Here is a 15,841-nt window from a genome sequence, read left to right on the forward strand (position 1 = left end):
ACCTTCTGGGTTGGTTGGTATGTGGAGATGCTGAGAGAATGGTGCCCTTGGAGAGGGCATGAAAGCTCCACACTTTCCCTCACACTGCTTGAGTTATATCCTTTGTAATGAAATGGTAATCTAGTGGAAAACTGGTTTCCCACAACCTGTGAGCCACTCCAGCAAGTTAATCAAACCCAAGGAGAAGGTCATGGGACCCGCATAACTTAACAGCCGTTCAGTCAGAAACACACATGACAACTAGGACTTGCAATTAGTCTCTGAAGTGGAGGGCAGTTTCATGCAAATAAGTCCTTAACCTGTGGAAACTATTTATCTCTTGGTAGATGTTGTCAGAACTGAGTTGAATTTTAGGAACTCAGCTGGTGTCAGAGAACTGCTTGGTGGTACGGAGGAAAAAAACCATGTTGGAATTGTGGGTGAAGATCCCTTAAATAGTATCTAAAAACAGTTAAAGAAAAAACGTTTATTTGTAATAATATTTACTATAAGATTCACATGATCTTTCTGTCTAAGTCTCAAAGAAAAAAATATTAAACGTAGAAAAGAAAACTAAAAGTTAAAACGCACTGGGAAAGGCCTAGTTATAAAACCTGGGAATTTTTATTTTGGCCCTGTTTTTCTTGGCATAAGCTATCTGTGTTACAGCTCAGACTTTTCGCAAACTGTCGAGGTAGAGGCTTCAGAAAACACAAAGGATGAAAGGGAAATGGACTGACACCCTGCACGTATAAGAACTGAAGAGGCAGACCCTGGAGCCTGGTCCTCACAGGCCCCGCAGAGTGAGACGCCTCTTCCCTGCTAGTGGAGCCCCTGGTCCCGGCTCAGCTCTCCTTGCCGCGTGAGCACTCAGCCAGCCACTGCTCAGAGCTGTGCTGGGCGGCGACAGGGGCGGCCCTACACAGTTTGTAGTGCCTGCTGTCCTTTTATCACGGAATTCCTTACATTTACCATAGTACTGAATGTTTTAGAAATGTAGCATTTATGCCATCGGGCCTCCAATAAGAAATAGCTCATTACTTTAATGATGATAACTGGAGACCTCCAGGAAGGACGCAGGGCACAGAACAAAGGAAACAGAAGGAAAGCTAGAAGCACTGAAGCACTAAAGGCACCTACTGAGAACAAATGGTCAGATGACTAGAGCTCTGCAGACACCTTAAAGAGCAAAACGTTTCAAATGCAGCGGAATAATTGTCTAATTCAGGACTATGGCTGCTCCAAATCCTAAACTTCAACAGATTGGGATGGGATAAACAGGACAGGTCAAGGACTTTTTTCTTTTTGGTAACCTAATTTAGCATATCACACTTGGCTAAAATAAATAATAAGACCAGAAAACTCAATTCAGTTACTCATTCCAATAGATTTGAGAACAATACATAAACCATTAGCCTCTAAATCAAATATATATATATGTGTGTGTGTGTATATATATATGTAAATAAATAAGTAAAACTTATGGTCCTCATCCTTTCTTATATTCCAATACTACTGAGGATTAAAACACTTTCAGTTTCCAATCAGAACAGGAGCTCACTGTGCTCCTGTTTTTTTTTTTCCTGTTTCCTTTTTCTCAAGCTGAAAAGGAAGCAGAGCAAAATCTGAAGAAACCTTCCAGATGATTCTGACACTTCCCTCTAGGAAGGTATGAACTGTATCTCTCCATTGAGAATTACTGGAATCTAGTATACATCTGACTCCTTTACCTCTTTAATAATATATTCTTAGAAAATACAAACTTATCTACAGAGTCCAGGTTTCTCAAATTAGGGTAACGTGTACCCTCAGGGGATGCAGCCATATGCCAGAGAGTTTAAAAGTCATTTGATAAATGTGGCACAGTTTCCTAGAGAATTTTACTCAGAGGTAAGACACTTAATATATTTTATAATACAATGAACACAAGGAAGTTAGAAAGCACAGTTCATAGGAACCTTTAGGATAAATCAAGAGAATGCAAAGAAGCTGTGGACTCATGGCTGACATTTTAAGACTGGTCCCAGAATTCTTGAGAACATGCTCATCCTTTGCTGTAATAGGAGAAATTGGTGAAATAGTGTGAGAAACTCTAGAAGCACTAACATCATTAGGAAGGTGAATCTTCCTTGAACAGAAGTAGGGAAAGGAGAGAGGTTGGGGGAAGGAGACTGGGGGGGGGGGGTGGAGAAAAGAGGATGGAGGACCTGAGTAAGGTCTAGACAGACAACAGTGCAGTATTACTTTTTATGTGGTTACTGTTGCTGATTATTTGTGTCAACTGTCTATCCAACTGCACTTACAAATAAGAGGTAGTTGTTTTTCTTAATCCTAATTCTAATGAGACATACAATAAAATGGTTTTTTTCTAAAGCAAATTATTCAAGACACAAAGTACATAAAAATCAAGTACTATGTCTGGGCAATTAGATTCTGAATAATTTTGATTTTCTACTTTTCTGTAATTTCCAAACTTCTTTTATGACATGTATTGCTTTCAATAACAAGAAAAAATTTAACAGAAATGCATTATCTAAAATAAGTTAATTGTATACATAAGCAGGTGTAGTCCACAAAAATGCATGGTGCAGCTCCTGCCACACGGAATATCCTTATTCTTCACAGTAATCAGTCATCTGACAAAGACACAGTACCTGGGGAAGCATTATGTCCCCTCTTCTTATCCTTAGCACAAATGCAATCAACAGTTTTATCATATTTACCTCTACATGAAACCCCAGTTTGCCCTTTCAAAGAAAATGCAGATAAAGTCCAATTATTGTAAAAACAAGAACTATTTGCAATGTGATATTGGGGACTGAGAAGACTGATTCCTGAATTCTCAGTTAATAAATGGTAAACTAATGGATCAATAAAGCACTTAACCAGTAGAGCATAATGGCAATGCTGCCTTGGCTATTTCAAAGATAGGTTATTTACGGCAAAAGAAACTGCCTCACTTCAGTGATAAGTAGATGCAATAGAGGAAAAGAAAGGTTCTACATTTCTCTCTTCCAGGAATTTTTTAGTAGTATTGGTAGAGGGAAAAACAAAACAAAACACTGCATCCTTTGGAAAAAATAACTGAAAAAAGAAGTGAGATCAAATAAAGAGAATGAGCTGAAGAAGCTGCAGAGTTTTAGGCTGTTTTCACTACTTATAAGATCCTAGAACAACTCAGGAGTGCCCCCTGGCTGGTTGCCCCAGGGCAGCTGAGACAGCAGGAGGCAGCCTCAGCCACTGTGCTGCCTGTTACCAAGGTCATTTTTCAGGTGCTCATCTCCCATGAGGTAAACTGGCAATGTCTAAGGTTTAAGATGTCTCCTAAAAAGCCCAGTGAAAAAGATAGGCAACATTTCCTTTTTTCCTTAACAGGACAAAACAGCATAAAAGAAATAGAAGTTCTCTTACTAATATTAATAACATAGAAGTAATGCTGAGTAGAATACAAGAATGAAAAGTAAGATAATTGTAAGCAAATGCAGTGTCCCTGAGGTACATGTAAAACCTCTTCAGGTTAACATGATGCTTTACAATTCATAAAACATTCTCACAATTATTTCATTTATATCCTAACAAAACTGTGAGGTAGGTATTTTCACCATTTCACAGGTGAAAAAGAAAACAGGCTTAGAAAAGCCATACAAACGGTGTGTAGCAAAGCTCCGACTGAAACAGATCTGTTAAACGCAGTGTCATTTGCACCATGTAAGAGTTACAGCCGGTCAGCAGGTGTTGGGCTGCACCCCACAAACCTGCAAATCCTGCAGCTGCCATTCCTCAAGACTGAAGAAAGATCCAAGAGAAAGTGACAGAGACATCAATGGTTTACTGGATAGGATATCACACACATCCGCAGCAAAACGGTCCTGGAGCAACGCCTCGCTGTGCCTGGCAAACAGCAGGCAGACCACGGCAGCAATCTTCACTCCTAGGGGAAGAAGGAGGGTACCACTTGCAGGGGAAACTGACATCAGCTTGGCTCAGCAGTTACCAGGGAAACCAGCAACTGGGGCAAATCCCTCAGAGCCCTCAGATGTATGACCATCACAAGGGCTGATGCTTCTCTTTAATACATAAGGAGGCAGAATCATTCTGGGCTAAGGACTAGAACAATCACTAGCTGGGGCAGGGGGCAAGGATGTTCCTGTGAGAAGGGTATAGGTGGGAAGCAGGAACTGGTTGAATAGGGAATGTGCAGAGAGGAAGAGAAGAGCCATCTTAAGTGGTGTGACCATACAACAGGCAAGGCAAAAACAGTATAAAATTGAAATTATCCTTGAAAGCTTCTTAAGATGCCCACAAAGCACAAGACAGTAGTTGTACTAGACGCAAAATAGCTCATTTCCCACCCCCCCCAGCATTGGGAGAGACTTCTGTTTCTTCAGATGAGTGTGAATGAAGCTACCTACATTGAGGGGCTACACTGTACCCCCAAACTACTGTTCTTTTAAACACAAGAATCACACTCAGCACAGCCTGAATGCTGTTAATGAGTGACGAATGACGCAGAAGCAGATTCACGAGGGTATTGCACCTCACCCTCACCACAGGGCATGGCTGGCTGAGCCAAAGCACAGGCAGGATCACAGACACCATAAAACTGTTCTCCCATCTCCTGAACGTGCAGGTGAATTTAAGTGAGTCTAGAATTCTGTGACTCTATTGTACTCTATAGTCATATCAAATACCCATTCATTGGCTCAGACATACATTGAATGCCTAAGATACTGGGTGCTAGGAATGCAAGAATGAACAAAGCAGCCTTGTCTCCAGAGTGTCTGCATCTAACAGAAGCAATAATCAGATTAAGCAGAGTTCGTTCAATTTGGCAAACTTTCATTAAATGACTGTCACTGTGCTAATTTCGTGAGAAAACTGAGCTAAATGTGCAAGGTTCTGGCTCTAATGGAGTTTATCTAGAAAGGTGACACAACAAAGTACTGCTCTCAGAGTTTAGCATAAGAAATCATTCCTGTCTGAAAGGAATCAGAGGAGACTGTTGCATCTGAGTCGGGCCTTCAACTTCATAAGACAAGCAAGCAGCATTATAAAACACAGGCATTCCAGGCAGGACAAGCTGGAAGAAAGGCTAGGAGTCCCATCTGATTGCACTGAGGGATCCAATAAAGCTGATACACATTAAGTACAACTGGGAATGAAGGAGATAATTACAAGAGGGAAAGCAAGAACTCATCCACTTCTCTCCATCTCCACTGCTTACACCCAAGTCAAGACCATCACGGTTCCCTTGCCTGCTGCCCAGGAAGGCGCTACCTCCCAGCCTCTCACAGTTAGAACTGAGTCAGTGTGACGTAGTTCTGGTAACAGGGTACAAGCCAAAGTGTTCAGATCACTTCCAGGTCTGTTCTTAAACCCCCAAACCATTATCTATACCTGCTCTTCCCTTTCCTGATGACTGTAAAGGCCATGGATTAAAGACAGCAGAGTTAAAATATGGGTGGAGCCTGGCTGTTCAAGGTACCACTAGAGAGTTGCCCAAGAGAGAGGTCCAACCTAACTACACTGTTTTGTGAGCAAAACACTGATTTTTAAAATATTTCTTTCCAAGGTACAGCTCAGTCTCTCTAAATACCTTCCTAAGTAGTCTCTAATTCTCTGCCTCATTTGAACGCACACAACTACAAAAGCAATCCTCTTCAAACACAAATTGGATCACCATGTTCCTGTTTATTAGACGTTCAGGCCTTCCTGTTGCACTAGAATAAACTGAAACGCCTAACAAGACTGGCAAGGCCCTGTATCACCTGGCTTCTGCCCTCCTTTGCAACCTCATCTCAAACAACTCTCTCCCCTCATTTACCACAATCTAGTGTACTTTTCTTTTCATTCCTTTCTTGCATCGGAGTATATGCACATGTTCTTCCTCTTGTTTATAACCTTCTTTCTCCTGTTTTTGCTCTCCACGTGGCCAACATAGTCCCATTTTTTAGGGTTCAGCTTATGTGGGCAGCTTAAGAGAGAACAAGAGAGAAACCTTCCAAAACCTTATTTAATGGGACGTTCCCCCTTGTTACTCTCTGGATCAGCTTCTCCTTTGCTTCAAAAGCAGCCCATCTATACCTTCTGAAAAATTTAACTCTGTTGCTATTAGAGTCAGGGTAGCCTAAAACACCTCTAAGCCCCCCAAAGCAAGAGGCAAGCCTGCTGAATTTTGACGGAAGCACTGTATAAACAGTCCTATTCCTAAACCTGGAGAGTATATTAAGATTAAAGACACTTGGATGGCTTCCTCTCTCATGTCCTTTGATGTTAGCAATACCGTGGCAATGTATGAAACGGCTCATCTACACATTTTAGTTTCAGGCTCACCAATGATGTGTATATTTATGGGTTTCATTAGTGTTCTCAATTTGCTCACTGATGTGGAGGAATTCAAGATAGATAAAATTGCCCCAGGCAACCCTCAGAAATAGCTCTTTCTTAAAACACTTTCAAAGGATTTATTTAAATCATAAGATGGCAACAGCAAGACTGAATGTTTTTTATCACTATCTACATTTCTGAAAACGTTCACCAGCACTTTTTTTAGAAACTTAAAATTTGAAATATAAATTCATAGGAAATTATAAAAACAGTACAAAGAAGTACCCTTTACCCAGTTTGCCTTAATGGTAACATCTTAAATAACTACAGTACAACGTCTAAAACAGGAGAATAACATTGTTACAATCCAGAGAGTTTATCAAATTTCACCAGTTTTAGGTGTACTTGTGCGAAGAGCTGACTCATTTGAAAAGACCCTGATGCTGGGAAAGATTGAGGGCAGGAGAAGGGGACGACAAAGGATGAGACGGTAGGATGGCATCACCAACTCAATGGATATGGGTTTGGGTGAACTCTGGGAGTTGGTGATGGACAGGGAGGCCTGGCGTGCTGCGTCATGGGGTCACAAAGAGTCGGACACAACGGAGCAACTGAACTGAACCGAACTGTGTGAGTTTATGGTTCTATACAATTTTATCACCAGAGGAGATTCAAGGCCTAGAACTTGCCTTTTATAGTTGCTATACTTTCGAAATCTAATAAAAACAATCCACAGGTTCTGTATCTGAGGATTTAACCAACCAAATCAAAAATATTAAAAAATCCAGAAAGTCCCCCAAAGCAAAACTTTAGTTTACCAGCAACTAGTTTCAAGCATTTATACTGCACTAGGTATTACAAGCAATCTAGAGATGAGTTAAAGTATATGACAGGATGTGCAAAAGTTATATACAAGTATTCTGCCATTTTATATGAGGGAGTTGAGGACCAGTAATCCCTGGGGGCCTGGAACCAATCCCCTGCAGACATCAAGGGTTGACCATACTCCCAATAAGATACATTTGCTTTAATCTTGATTACAATTTTAACATCTTCACCTTCAGTTTAACAGACAGAAAACAGGATTTATGTACTCATGAGAGCTGATTTTTCCTACATTTCTTGAGTAGGAGATGATTAGGCAAAGTACGATTCAATTTTCCTAACATTTGTTGAAAATTTAGGTGCCAGGCACAGTGTCAGGATAGTGTGGGATAATAAAAACAAAGTAAGACACGGCTGTACCTCCAGGATTTAAAAGCCAGTAGGGAAGACAGACATAGATACGTAGTAAGTATAAACTTGGACGTAATTTCCCCAAACCCCAAAAGCGAATGTCAGCCTTTATTCAAACTGAGATGTACGTAAGACTCCCAGTAGAGAGCATCAACTCTCTTGGTCTGCACAGGCTACAAGGGCGAGCACTAGCAGGGTACTGGTAGGGTGCTGACAATATGCAACTTGTTAAGATAATAACGTTCTCTGGCAAGAAACTACAATTTTTAAGAATTCACAAACCACGGATATTCACAGTAAAAGTGGCTTTGGAAAACAACATCATTTAACACTTTGATTATGAAATATATTCCCTTTGGTCCTGTCTCAGAACATATGAAGTTAGAGACATACTGTTTATCTGACCTCTGACATAGCTAGGGAAGCAGTCACACTAAGTACTGGAATGGTTTTGGATTGCTGCTGGAGAAGGTTTGTTGCTGTTTTTAACTACACTGGTTGTTCAGTAAGGAATTAAAAATTTTGAAAGAAGAGTAATTAAACTCAAATTCAGGAATGAATTCCAAATTATAAAATTAACCATTCAGTTCAGTTCAGTTGCTCAGTCATGTCCAACTCTTTGTGACCCCATGAATCGCAGCACGCTAGGCCTCCCTGTCCATCACCAACTCCCAGAGTTTACTCAAACTCATGTCCATCGAGTTGGTGATGCCATTCAGCCATCTCATCCTCTGTCGTCCCCTTCTCCTCCTGCCCCCAATCCCTCCCAGCATCAGGGTCTTTTCCAATGAGTCAACTCTTTGCATGAGGTGGCCAAAGTATTGGAGTTTCAGCTTCAGCATCAGTCCTTCCAATGAACACCCAGGACTGATCTTCAGGATGCACCGGTTGGATCTCCTTGCAGTCCAAGGGACTCTCAAGAGTCTTCTCCAACACCACAGTTCAAAAGCATCGATTTTTCAGCGCTCAGCTTTCTTCACAGTCCACTCTCACATCCATATTAACCATTACACAGCATTAATTCACAAGAACATTCAGATTCAAAGTAGAGTAATTTTTCTCAAAATGAAGACTGCAGCAGAGCATTGTGAGGAAAGCAGGAGACAGAAACTGCAATGGTCAGATTTTTTTGGAACCTGATATCACACTGATACTAGTCATCAGCACATCTTTTAGTCACCAACATCTTTTTCCCAATTATCCTTCTCCCATCTACCTGCCCTCTGCTCCTACTCACTGCTTACGGAAGATCAAAGAGCAAAGAAGAACCAGAAAATGTTATGAAAATGTTATGTCTGCTCTCTCTCTTCTAAAATACAAAATTACTATACTTTCTGTTGTTATCAGGCGACAGAATAACAGAGAAGTCTCTAAAAGAATGTACAAATGAAAAACCAGAGAACAATATTTTGCTAATTTAAATTGTAGGTCTAAGTTTCAAACTTTAGCTGGGGAACATTATAGTCTTCTTTGGAATGTAGGCATAACTAAAGGAGAGAATGTAATTATAAACTTTTTTTGCTGTGGAACTAATACATCAAACTTTGTCAATAAAAAAATTATTAGCACCCAAGATGAGAAAGTTGGAACAATTCCTAGCTCCTCCTGATTCTAGTCTTACAAGTAAAACTTCATTATTTCATTGCAAGTAATGTGAACTCTACACATTTAAAAAAAATCCATATATAAAATATGAAAACATATTCCAAAGCAACTCATATACAATGTATTTTTGCCATTTGTTAGCCTATATGTTATAACCATAGAAAAGAACAACACAGGCTCAGCTACTTAAGATCTCTAAGGACTCAAGGCTGTTATGTTGCCTCTCTGCTTTATATTCTATTTATATATTATACAAAACTACATTTTTCACAAAGAAATATTTATTATATGCAAATAAGTTCACTGTGCAGTAGACAGTCTTTTAGTCTTCAACATTGACAACACTTTAGAATATGAAACTTCCACTAGGACTTCCCTGGTATCTCAGCGGTAAAGAATCCACCTGCCGATGTAGGAGACATGGGTTCAATCCTTGGCCAGGGAAGATACCACATGCTGCAGTGCTACGAAGCCCATACGCCACAACTATTAAGCCTGTGATCTAGAGCCTGTGAACTGCAACTTTTGAGCCCACGTGCTGCAACTACTGAAGCTCGTGAGCCCTAGCGCCAGTGCTCTGCAACAGGAGAAGCCACTGCAATGAGAAGCCTGCGCACAGCAACTAGAGAGCAGCCCTTGCTCACCACAATAAGAGAAAGGCCATGCAGCAGCAAAGACTCAGCACAGCCAAAAATAAATAATTTTTTAAAACTTTCATTAACAGGCAGTAAAGCCCATGTGTTGTCCTTTGTAGACAAAACTTATACACTAATATTATTATTATATTAATCAATGTGTGCCTTGAATTTATGTTTTCAATAGTAGTGATTATCTTGTATTAAGCTCTGACCAAGTTTCCCTCGAGAGCAACAGAATCCTCTGAAATTTAGCTGGTTGGGGTTTGATATGCAATTTGTGGTAAGCCTAGTCACCCTTATTAGGCCTCACTAACTGATGCTCTAAGGAAATGTTTCACTGACCGCAGACAAAATGGAGCCAGTAATCTTTACTGACTACTGTCCCATAGCATGTTAACATATGATATGGAACCCTCAAGTCCTCAACAGATACATTACTGATCTGGACATTTCCTTCTAGTCAACAAATTAGATATAGGATTTACATAATCTGAACTATCAGCAATTTAAAACTATCAAAAGAATCACAGTAGCAGCAGTTATAATGCTACATGATAAACAAATCTAAAACTCTTAATGACATATGTTCATCCAGAAGGAAGAAAATACACACATGTGCAGACATGGATTATGTTATCATCAGTTATTTAACCACACTTCTCATGATGTATTAAAACTATTATTTTTTTAAAAAGTATTATTCTAGGAACCACCTATACTCATTTACAACACCCTCAACAGTACAATGAGTAAGGATAAATACCAAAAGAGAGAGAAGAATTAACCCACAGAATTCACAAAGATGATTACCTGGTAGTCTGGTTTTGTAAAATAATCCAAAGAGGCGATGTGCTCCAGAAAGATGCTGAATTCTGGAGGGAGATGTTTCAACATAAGCCTGTGCTCATACCTCTCCTTAATAGAGCCCACTTGTTCCTGGGAAGTAAAGAGAAAAAGAACTAAAGTCAATTTCTCTTGGAAGCTACACATTAAGAGCCTCTGAGTCTCAAGGGTATGTAAAATTGAACAATATAATGTGACAATTAAAAATTAAAAGCCTGCCATTTCTCTTCTTGGCAACCATCAGTGTTTTCTCTGTTTCATTTGTGTCACATTTTAGATTCCACACTATAAGTGACATCCTACGGTATGTGTCTTTTTCTGACTTACTTCACTTAAAAGACCTAATTGATTTTAAAATAGAAAAAAGAGAACTAGTGAAAATAAAGCTAAGAGAGCTCAAAATCTAATCAGAAATGACAGTTGTACTTAAATTAGCATTGTCATAGAAAAAGTCATAATATCAGCTCATAGAAAGAAAAATATACATATTAGGATATAGTGAAAGGGTTGGAAAATGTTAATTCTTATACAATTTCAACAAAAAATGCCTACCCAGGAGAAATTTTTACTCCTTCCCCTACCAAAACTGATGCTTCCATTTTCAAAATTACCTTGTCCTTTATTTTTCTCCAAGGGAGCTGACCAACCACAAATTCCACCAACATGTAGAACAAGGACCAAAGGTCATCATGTCTTCCCATTTCCTTCATAAGCAAAAGAGAATTCAGTCACATTACATTACTGTTCCTATGAGTACATTACATTGTCTAAGGCCTAACCATTGTGTTTTCACTTTCCCATAAAACTATCTGGCAGGTATATCTACGTATCCATATAGCTATAAAGCAATCTACATGGTAGAAAAGATTTACTGAAAAACTTTGATATAAAGAACACCCAAAAACCCAGAAATACTGGAAGTAATGTATTTAAGCACCCATTAATTAATAAATGAGTTAATTAATTAGTAAAGGAAGGTGGTTGCCAAGGAATTCAGGGAAGGGGGAAAGGGGAGTCAGTGCTAAGTGGGTACAGAGTTTCAATGTTGCAAAATGAAAAAGTTGTAGAAATCTGGTGCAAAATAATGTGGTTATACTTAACACTATTTAATTATATATATATCAAAATGGTTAAGGCAGCAAATTGAATGTTATGTTCTTTACTACAATGTAAAAAAAGATGAAGCAGCAGCAAAGAAAATCTTTAGAACCAAAATGAAAAGAAAGTTGGAAACATGAAAAGCAACCTAAGACTGAACCTTTGGTTTTGGCTGTTTTGGAGGCATCTGTCATAGGTTTATCAACCAGGGTTTTATCAGTCATGAAGGGGACAGGTGTAAAAACATTAAGCCTACACAAGACAGGAGTTGCAACTGAGACATTGCCCCACCTCTACCCCCACCATATAGCTAGGACCCTCAAAGGGCTTTCTTTAATGCAATATTTGGTATGTATGTTATTACTACAATAATTTTATTCTTGGTAAAATTTGACCACTATCAAAGAGATAGAGTGTTTTTTTTTTTCTTAAAAATACCAAACAAAACAAACAAACACACAAACAACATCCTGAGAATCTGTTACCATAGGCCCTACCCCTCACTCAGATTTGGAGGTTAAATTTATATTGTCTATGTGGTCCAGGAAACCAAGTCCAGAAATGGTGTTTTCTGGGTGATCCTGTTCTGCAGTAAGGGCAGATGCAAATGAAAATCTTCTCAAGGTAAAAAAGCACCCTTAAATTTAGGCCTCTTTGAAGTCTTATAGATAAAACCCCACCAGATCATTATTTGAAATAGCCCAGGTTCCTCTGTCCACAGGATTCTCCAGGCAAGAATACTGGAGTGGGTTGCCACTTTCTTCTCCAGGGGATCTTCCTGACTCAGGGATCGAACCCATGTCTCCTGCATTGGTAGGCATATTCTTTACCACTGAGCCACCAGGGAAGCCCTTAGGAAGCATTACAAATCTCAAAGAGACTAAATATAAAGAAATCCACACCAAGGCAGATTTGAACATTTCTACAGGACACCAAAGACAAAGAGAAGATACCAAAAGTAGTCAAGAAAAAAAGACGATTAAATGCAAGCTTCCCTAGTGGCTCAGATGGTAAAAGCCTCTGCTTACAATGCGAAGACCCGGGTTCTAACCCTGGGTGGGGGAGATCTCTTGGAGAAGAAAATGGCAACCTACTCTAGTACTCTTGCCTGGAAAATTCCATGGATGGAGGAGTCTCGTAGGCTACAGTCCATGGAGTCCCAAAGAGTTGGACACAACTGAGCGATTTCACTTTCACTTTTCACTTTCAACAATAATTAAATGGATAAACATCTCAGTAAGAACCACAGAACCAGAAGTAAAATAATTTCTTCAAAGTATTACAATAAATGGGCTTCCCAGGTGGTGCAGTCGTAAAGAATCCTCCTGCCAAAGCAGGAGACATGGGTTTGATCCCTGTGTCAGGAAGATCCCCTGGAGTAGGAAATGACAACCCACTTCAGTAATCTTGCCTAGAAAATTCCATGTACAGAGAAGCCTAGTGGGCTACGATCCATGGGGTTCGAAAGAGTCGCCCATGATTGAGTGACGGAGCGCATATACTTTGAGATAAAACAAATATTAACAAAGGATTAAAATGCAGGAAAACAATGAGATGAAGTAAACAGTATTCAAGTATTTTGAAAAGTCCTTGTATTGTTTGGAAATTATTCATGTTAAAAGTTTCAGCTTCTCTAAATAAACCTGTTTTCACTTAAAACAAAAAACAAAAAAGGTTAAGATTTAGGTACCTCCAAAATAGAAATGCAGTGCATTAAGTTTAGAAATGATCAAATCAAGGTCACAGAGCATGGAAGAAAGAAGCATATTAGAATTACCTGGGAATTATTTTTAAACTAGACAAGAATCTCTCAAGGTTCTATTTGTATTCCTCTATCACCATATACATTGACAATCAGTATTGTGAAGCTGTGCTACCGTATAAAGCATTCTATTCCTCAGATGTGTTGGGACCAGAAAAGAAGGGTAAGAACCACTGCAATATGCTATCAAGTTTCCCTACCAACATTAATAAGCTGGTTAACAGAATAGCTGATAGATCACTCTATGCTAGAAAGGCTTTTAGAAGAAATCTCTACTCTTCAAAAAAAAACACACACACATATAATCTCTCTCTAGTAGCTGTTTTGGAAATGCTTATATTATGATCCCTGAACATGTTTATGCTTATCTCAAAATGAATGTCATATTTCAAAGATTCCGATGTGGACATATTCTTTAACAGAATTAATTAGAAAGCATAGTACTTCTAAAATTTTGCAAGAATCTATCTGGAGAATGAATACTCTCTTTTCAAGATAGAATAATTGGGGACATCCCTGGCAGTCCAGTGGTTAAGACTTTGCTCTCCGGTGCAGGGGGCGCAGGTTCAATTCCTGGTTGGGGAGCTAAAAACCCACATGCCTGGCGGCCAAAAACCAAAACATGAAACGGAAACAGTACTGTAACAAATTCAATAAAGACTAAAAGTGGTTCACATCAAGATAGAATAATTAACTAAATACCAAAAAAATAAAGCACACTGAATCAAATCAAATAAAAATCAGATGCTTGGCAGAGTATTTCACAAAGATAAAAAAATACTTTATTTTCAATTTATAATCACATCCTAAGAAACCAAGTTAACTGAAGCTTTGCATGTAAAACCACAGCATTCTCGTCCTATTACATTTAGCATCAGTCAAGTTTTCATTAAAGCAGTTTTGGCTTCACAAGAATAAGGTAACAAAAATCAAGAGATTTCTCTTTATCAAGGAATCACATGTTAAATTTCCCAACTCTCTCCAAACAAGTTCAAGGATTGAGAATCCTTAAGTACTCACCTTTCCTACTCATAACTAAAGTTCAGGGTGAGGAAAAAAAAAAAAATATTAGAGCAAAACAAAAGGATAAAAGTAAGAAGAAAGAGAGAGAGAAGTTTTGAAAATTTAACCCAAAAAGAGATGAACAATTCACTAAAGATGAAAGAAAACCTTAAGTTTCTATACTTTAGATCTTCATGAAAACAAATGTTTGATGGAGAGAGGATATAACAGATTAGATGTATATTACAGATAAAATGATGACCTCCATTTCATTATGTATTGATAATATGAATTCCCAAATAACTTCCTGAAAAAGAACACAGATGTCTTATTTATGCAAAATTTTTAATAAATGTATTAATACTTACTTATATCTAATTAAGGACGCAAGATTCCCCATAGATGTATATATAATTAGCTATTATATTTTCTGCCAAATTCAATTTTATTTTCTCTGCAGCTGCACACATCTATTCTGTATCTACTGTACACCTCACCATGCATTAGTGTCACTAACACCTCTGTACTCTAATGTAAAGAAGTCAATCTGATTCAAGCATCAGCACACTCAGACAGCTATGACTCTAGTTCAGACACCTACCCTGTTCCGATGAGCATTGATTGATGCATAACGAACTGTCCCTCGAAAGCCTGCCACAGCTCGAGGCTACAAAACCAAGCAAAGAATAATAAATGAGCTTTAAATAGCATAAGATTCAGCACATTTGAGCTCATGAAGTAGAAGGGAGAAACATGTATTATAGTCAAGAAAATATGACTTAAATTTCTAACTTTTTTTTAATAACTGAAATTATAAAAATTAGAGGAGAGTATCTTTAAATTATATGTTTAAAATATAATAGCTATTACTGAGTCCCATTTTAATTATCAATGACTCTCATTTTTTCTAAATAAATTTTAAAATAAAGTAGGATTTATGATAAATAAACTCTATCCATGAGAAAACATAAATGCTTTCATGTACCCAGAATCATGCCAAGCATCACAGTATACACATTAATATTCAGACTCTGGTCATAAATAAGTACATTAAAAACATGAAGTCTAGGTAAACCAAGATACCACCTTCTTTGTCTTGGCTATATCACTGAAACTCAATTCAGAGATGGCGGCAACTTGAACCTCTCCCTATACGTGTAATTCACATATTCGTAAATTCAAGCTATTCTGCACTTATTATGTGCCAGGTACTGGGAATAAACTCTACATAATATGTGAATACCAGTCCCAGAGAGCTCAACTTGGAATAAAGTTCAAATTCTACTTATTTGGCCTACAATACGTTCCATGATTCTGGTACTTGCCTCAGACCAAAATGGCTTTACTTGAG

General features: G+C 38.5%; 1 protein-coding gene across 4 annotated transcripts in view; it reads right to left on the reverse strand.

The window, feature by feature from the left end:
• Positions 1-15,841, reverse strand: part of TTBK2 (tau tubulin kinase 2) — a 124,606-nt gene that overhangs the window by 29,273 nt on the left and 79,492 nt on the right. For all 4 annotated transcript variants that reach the window (XM_065940186.1, XM_065940188.1, XM_065940189.1 and 1 more), the window contains 3 exons: positions 15,092-15,157; positions 11,240-11,332; positions 10,596-10,721 (listed from right to left, as the gene is read on the reverse strand). In XM_065940186.1, the coding sequence (XP_065796258.1) occupies positions 10,596-10,721; positions 11,240-11,332; positions 15,092-15,157 (285 nt within the window). The remainder of the gene's footprint in view (positions 1-10,595; positions 10,722-11,239; positions 11,333-15,091; positions 15,158-15,841) is intronic.

The sequence above is a fragment of the Muntiacus reevesi genome, chromosome 7 (genome assembly GCF_963930625.1).
Source record: "Muntiacus reevesi chromosome 7, mMunRee1.1, whole genome shotgun sequence".
NCBI classification, from domain to species: Eukaryota; Metazoa; Chordata; class Mammalia; order Artiodactyla; family Cervidae; genus Muntiacus; species Muntiacus reevesi.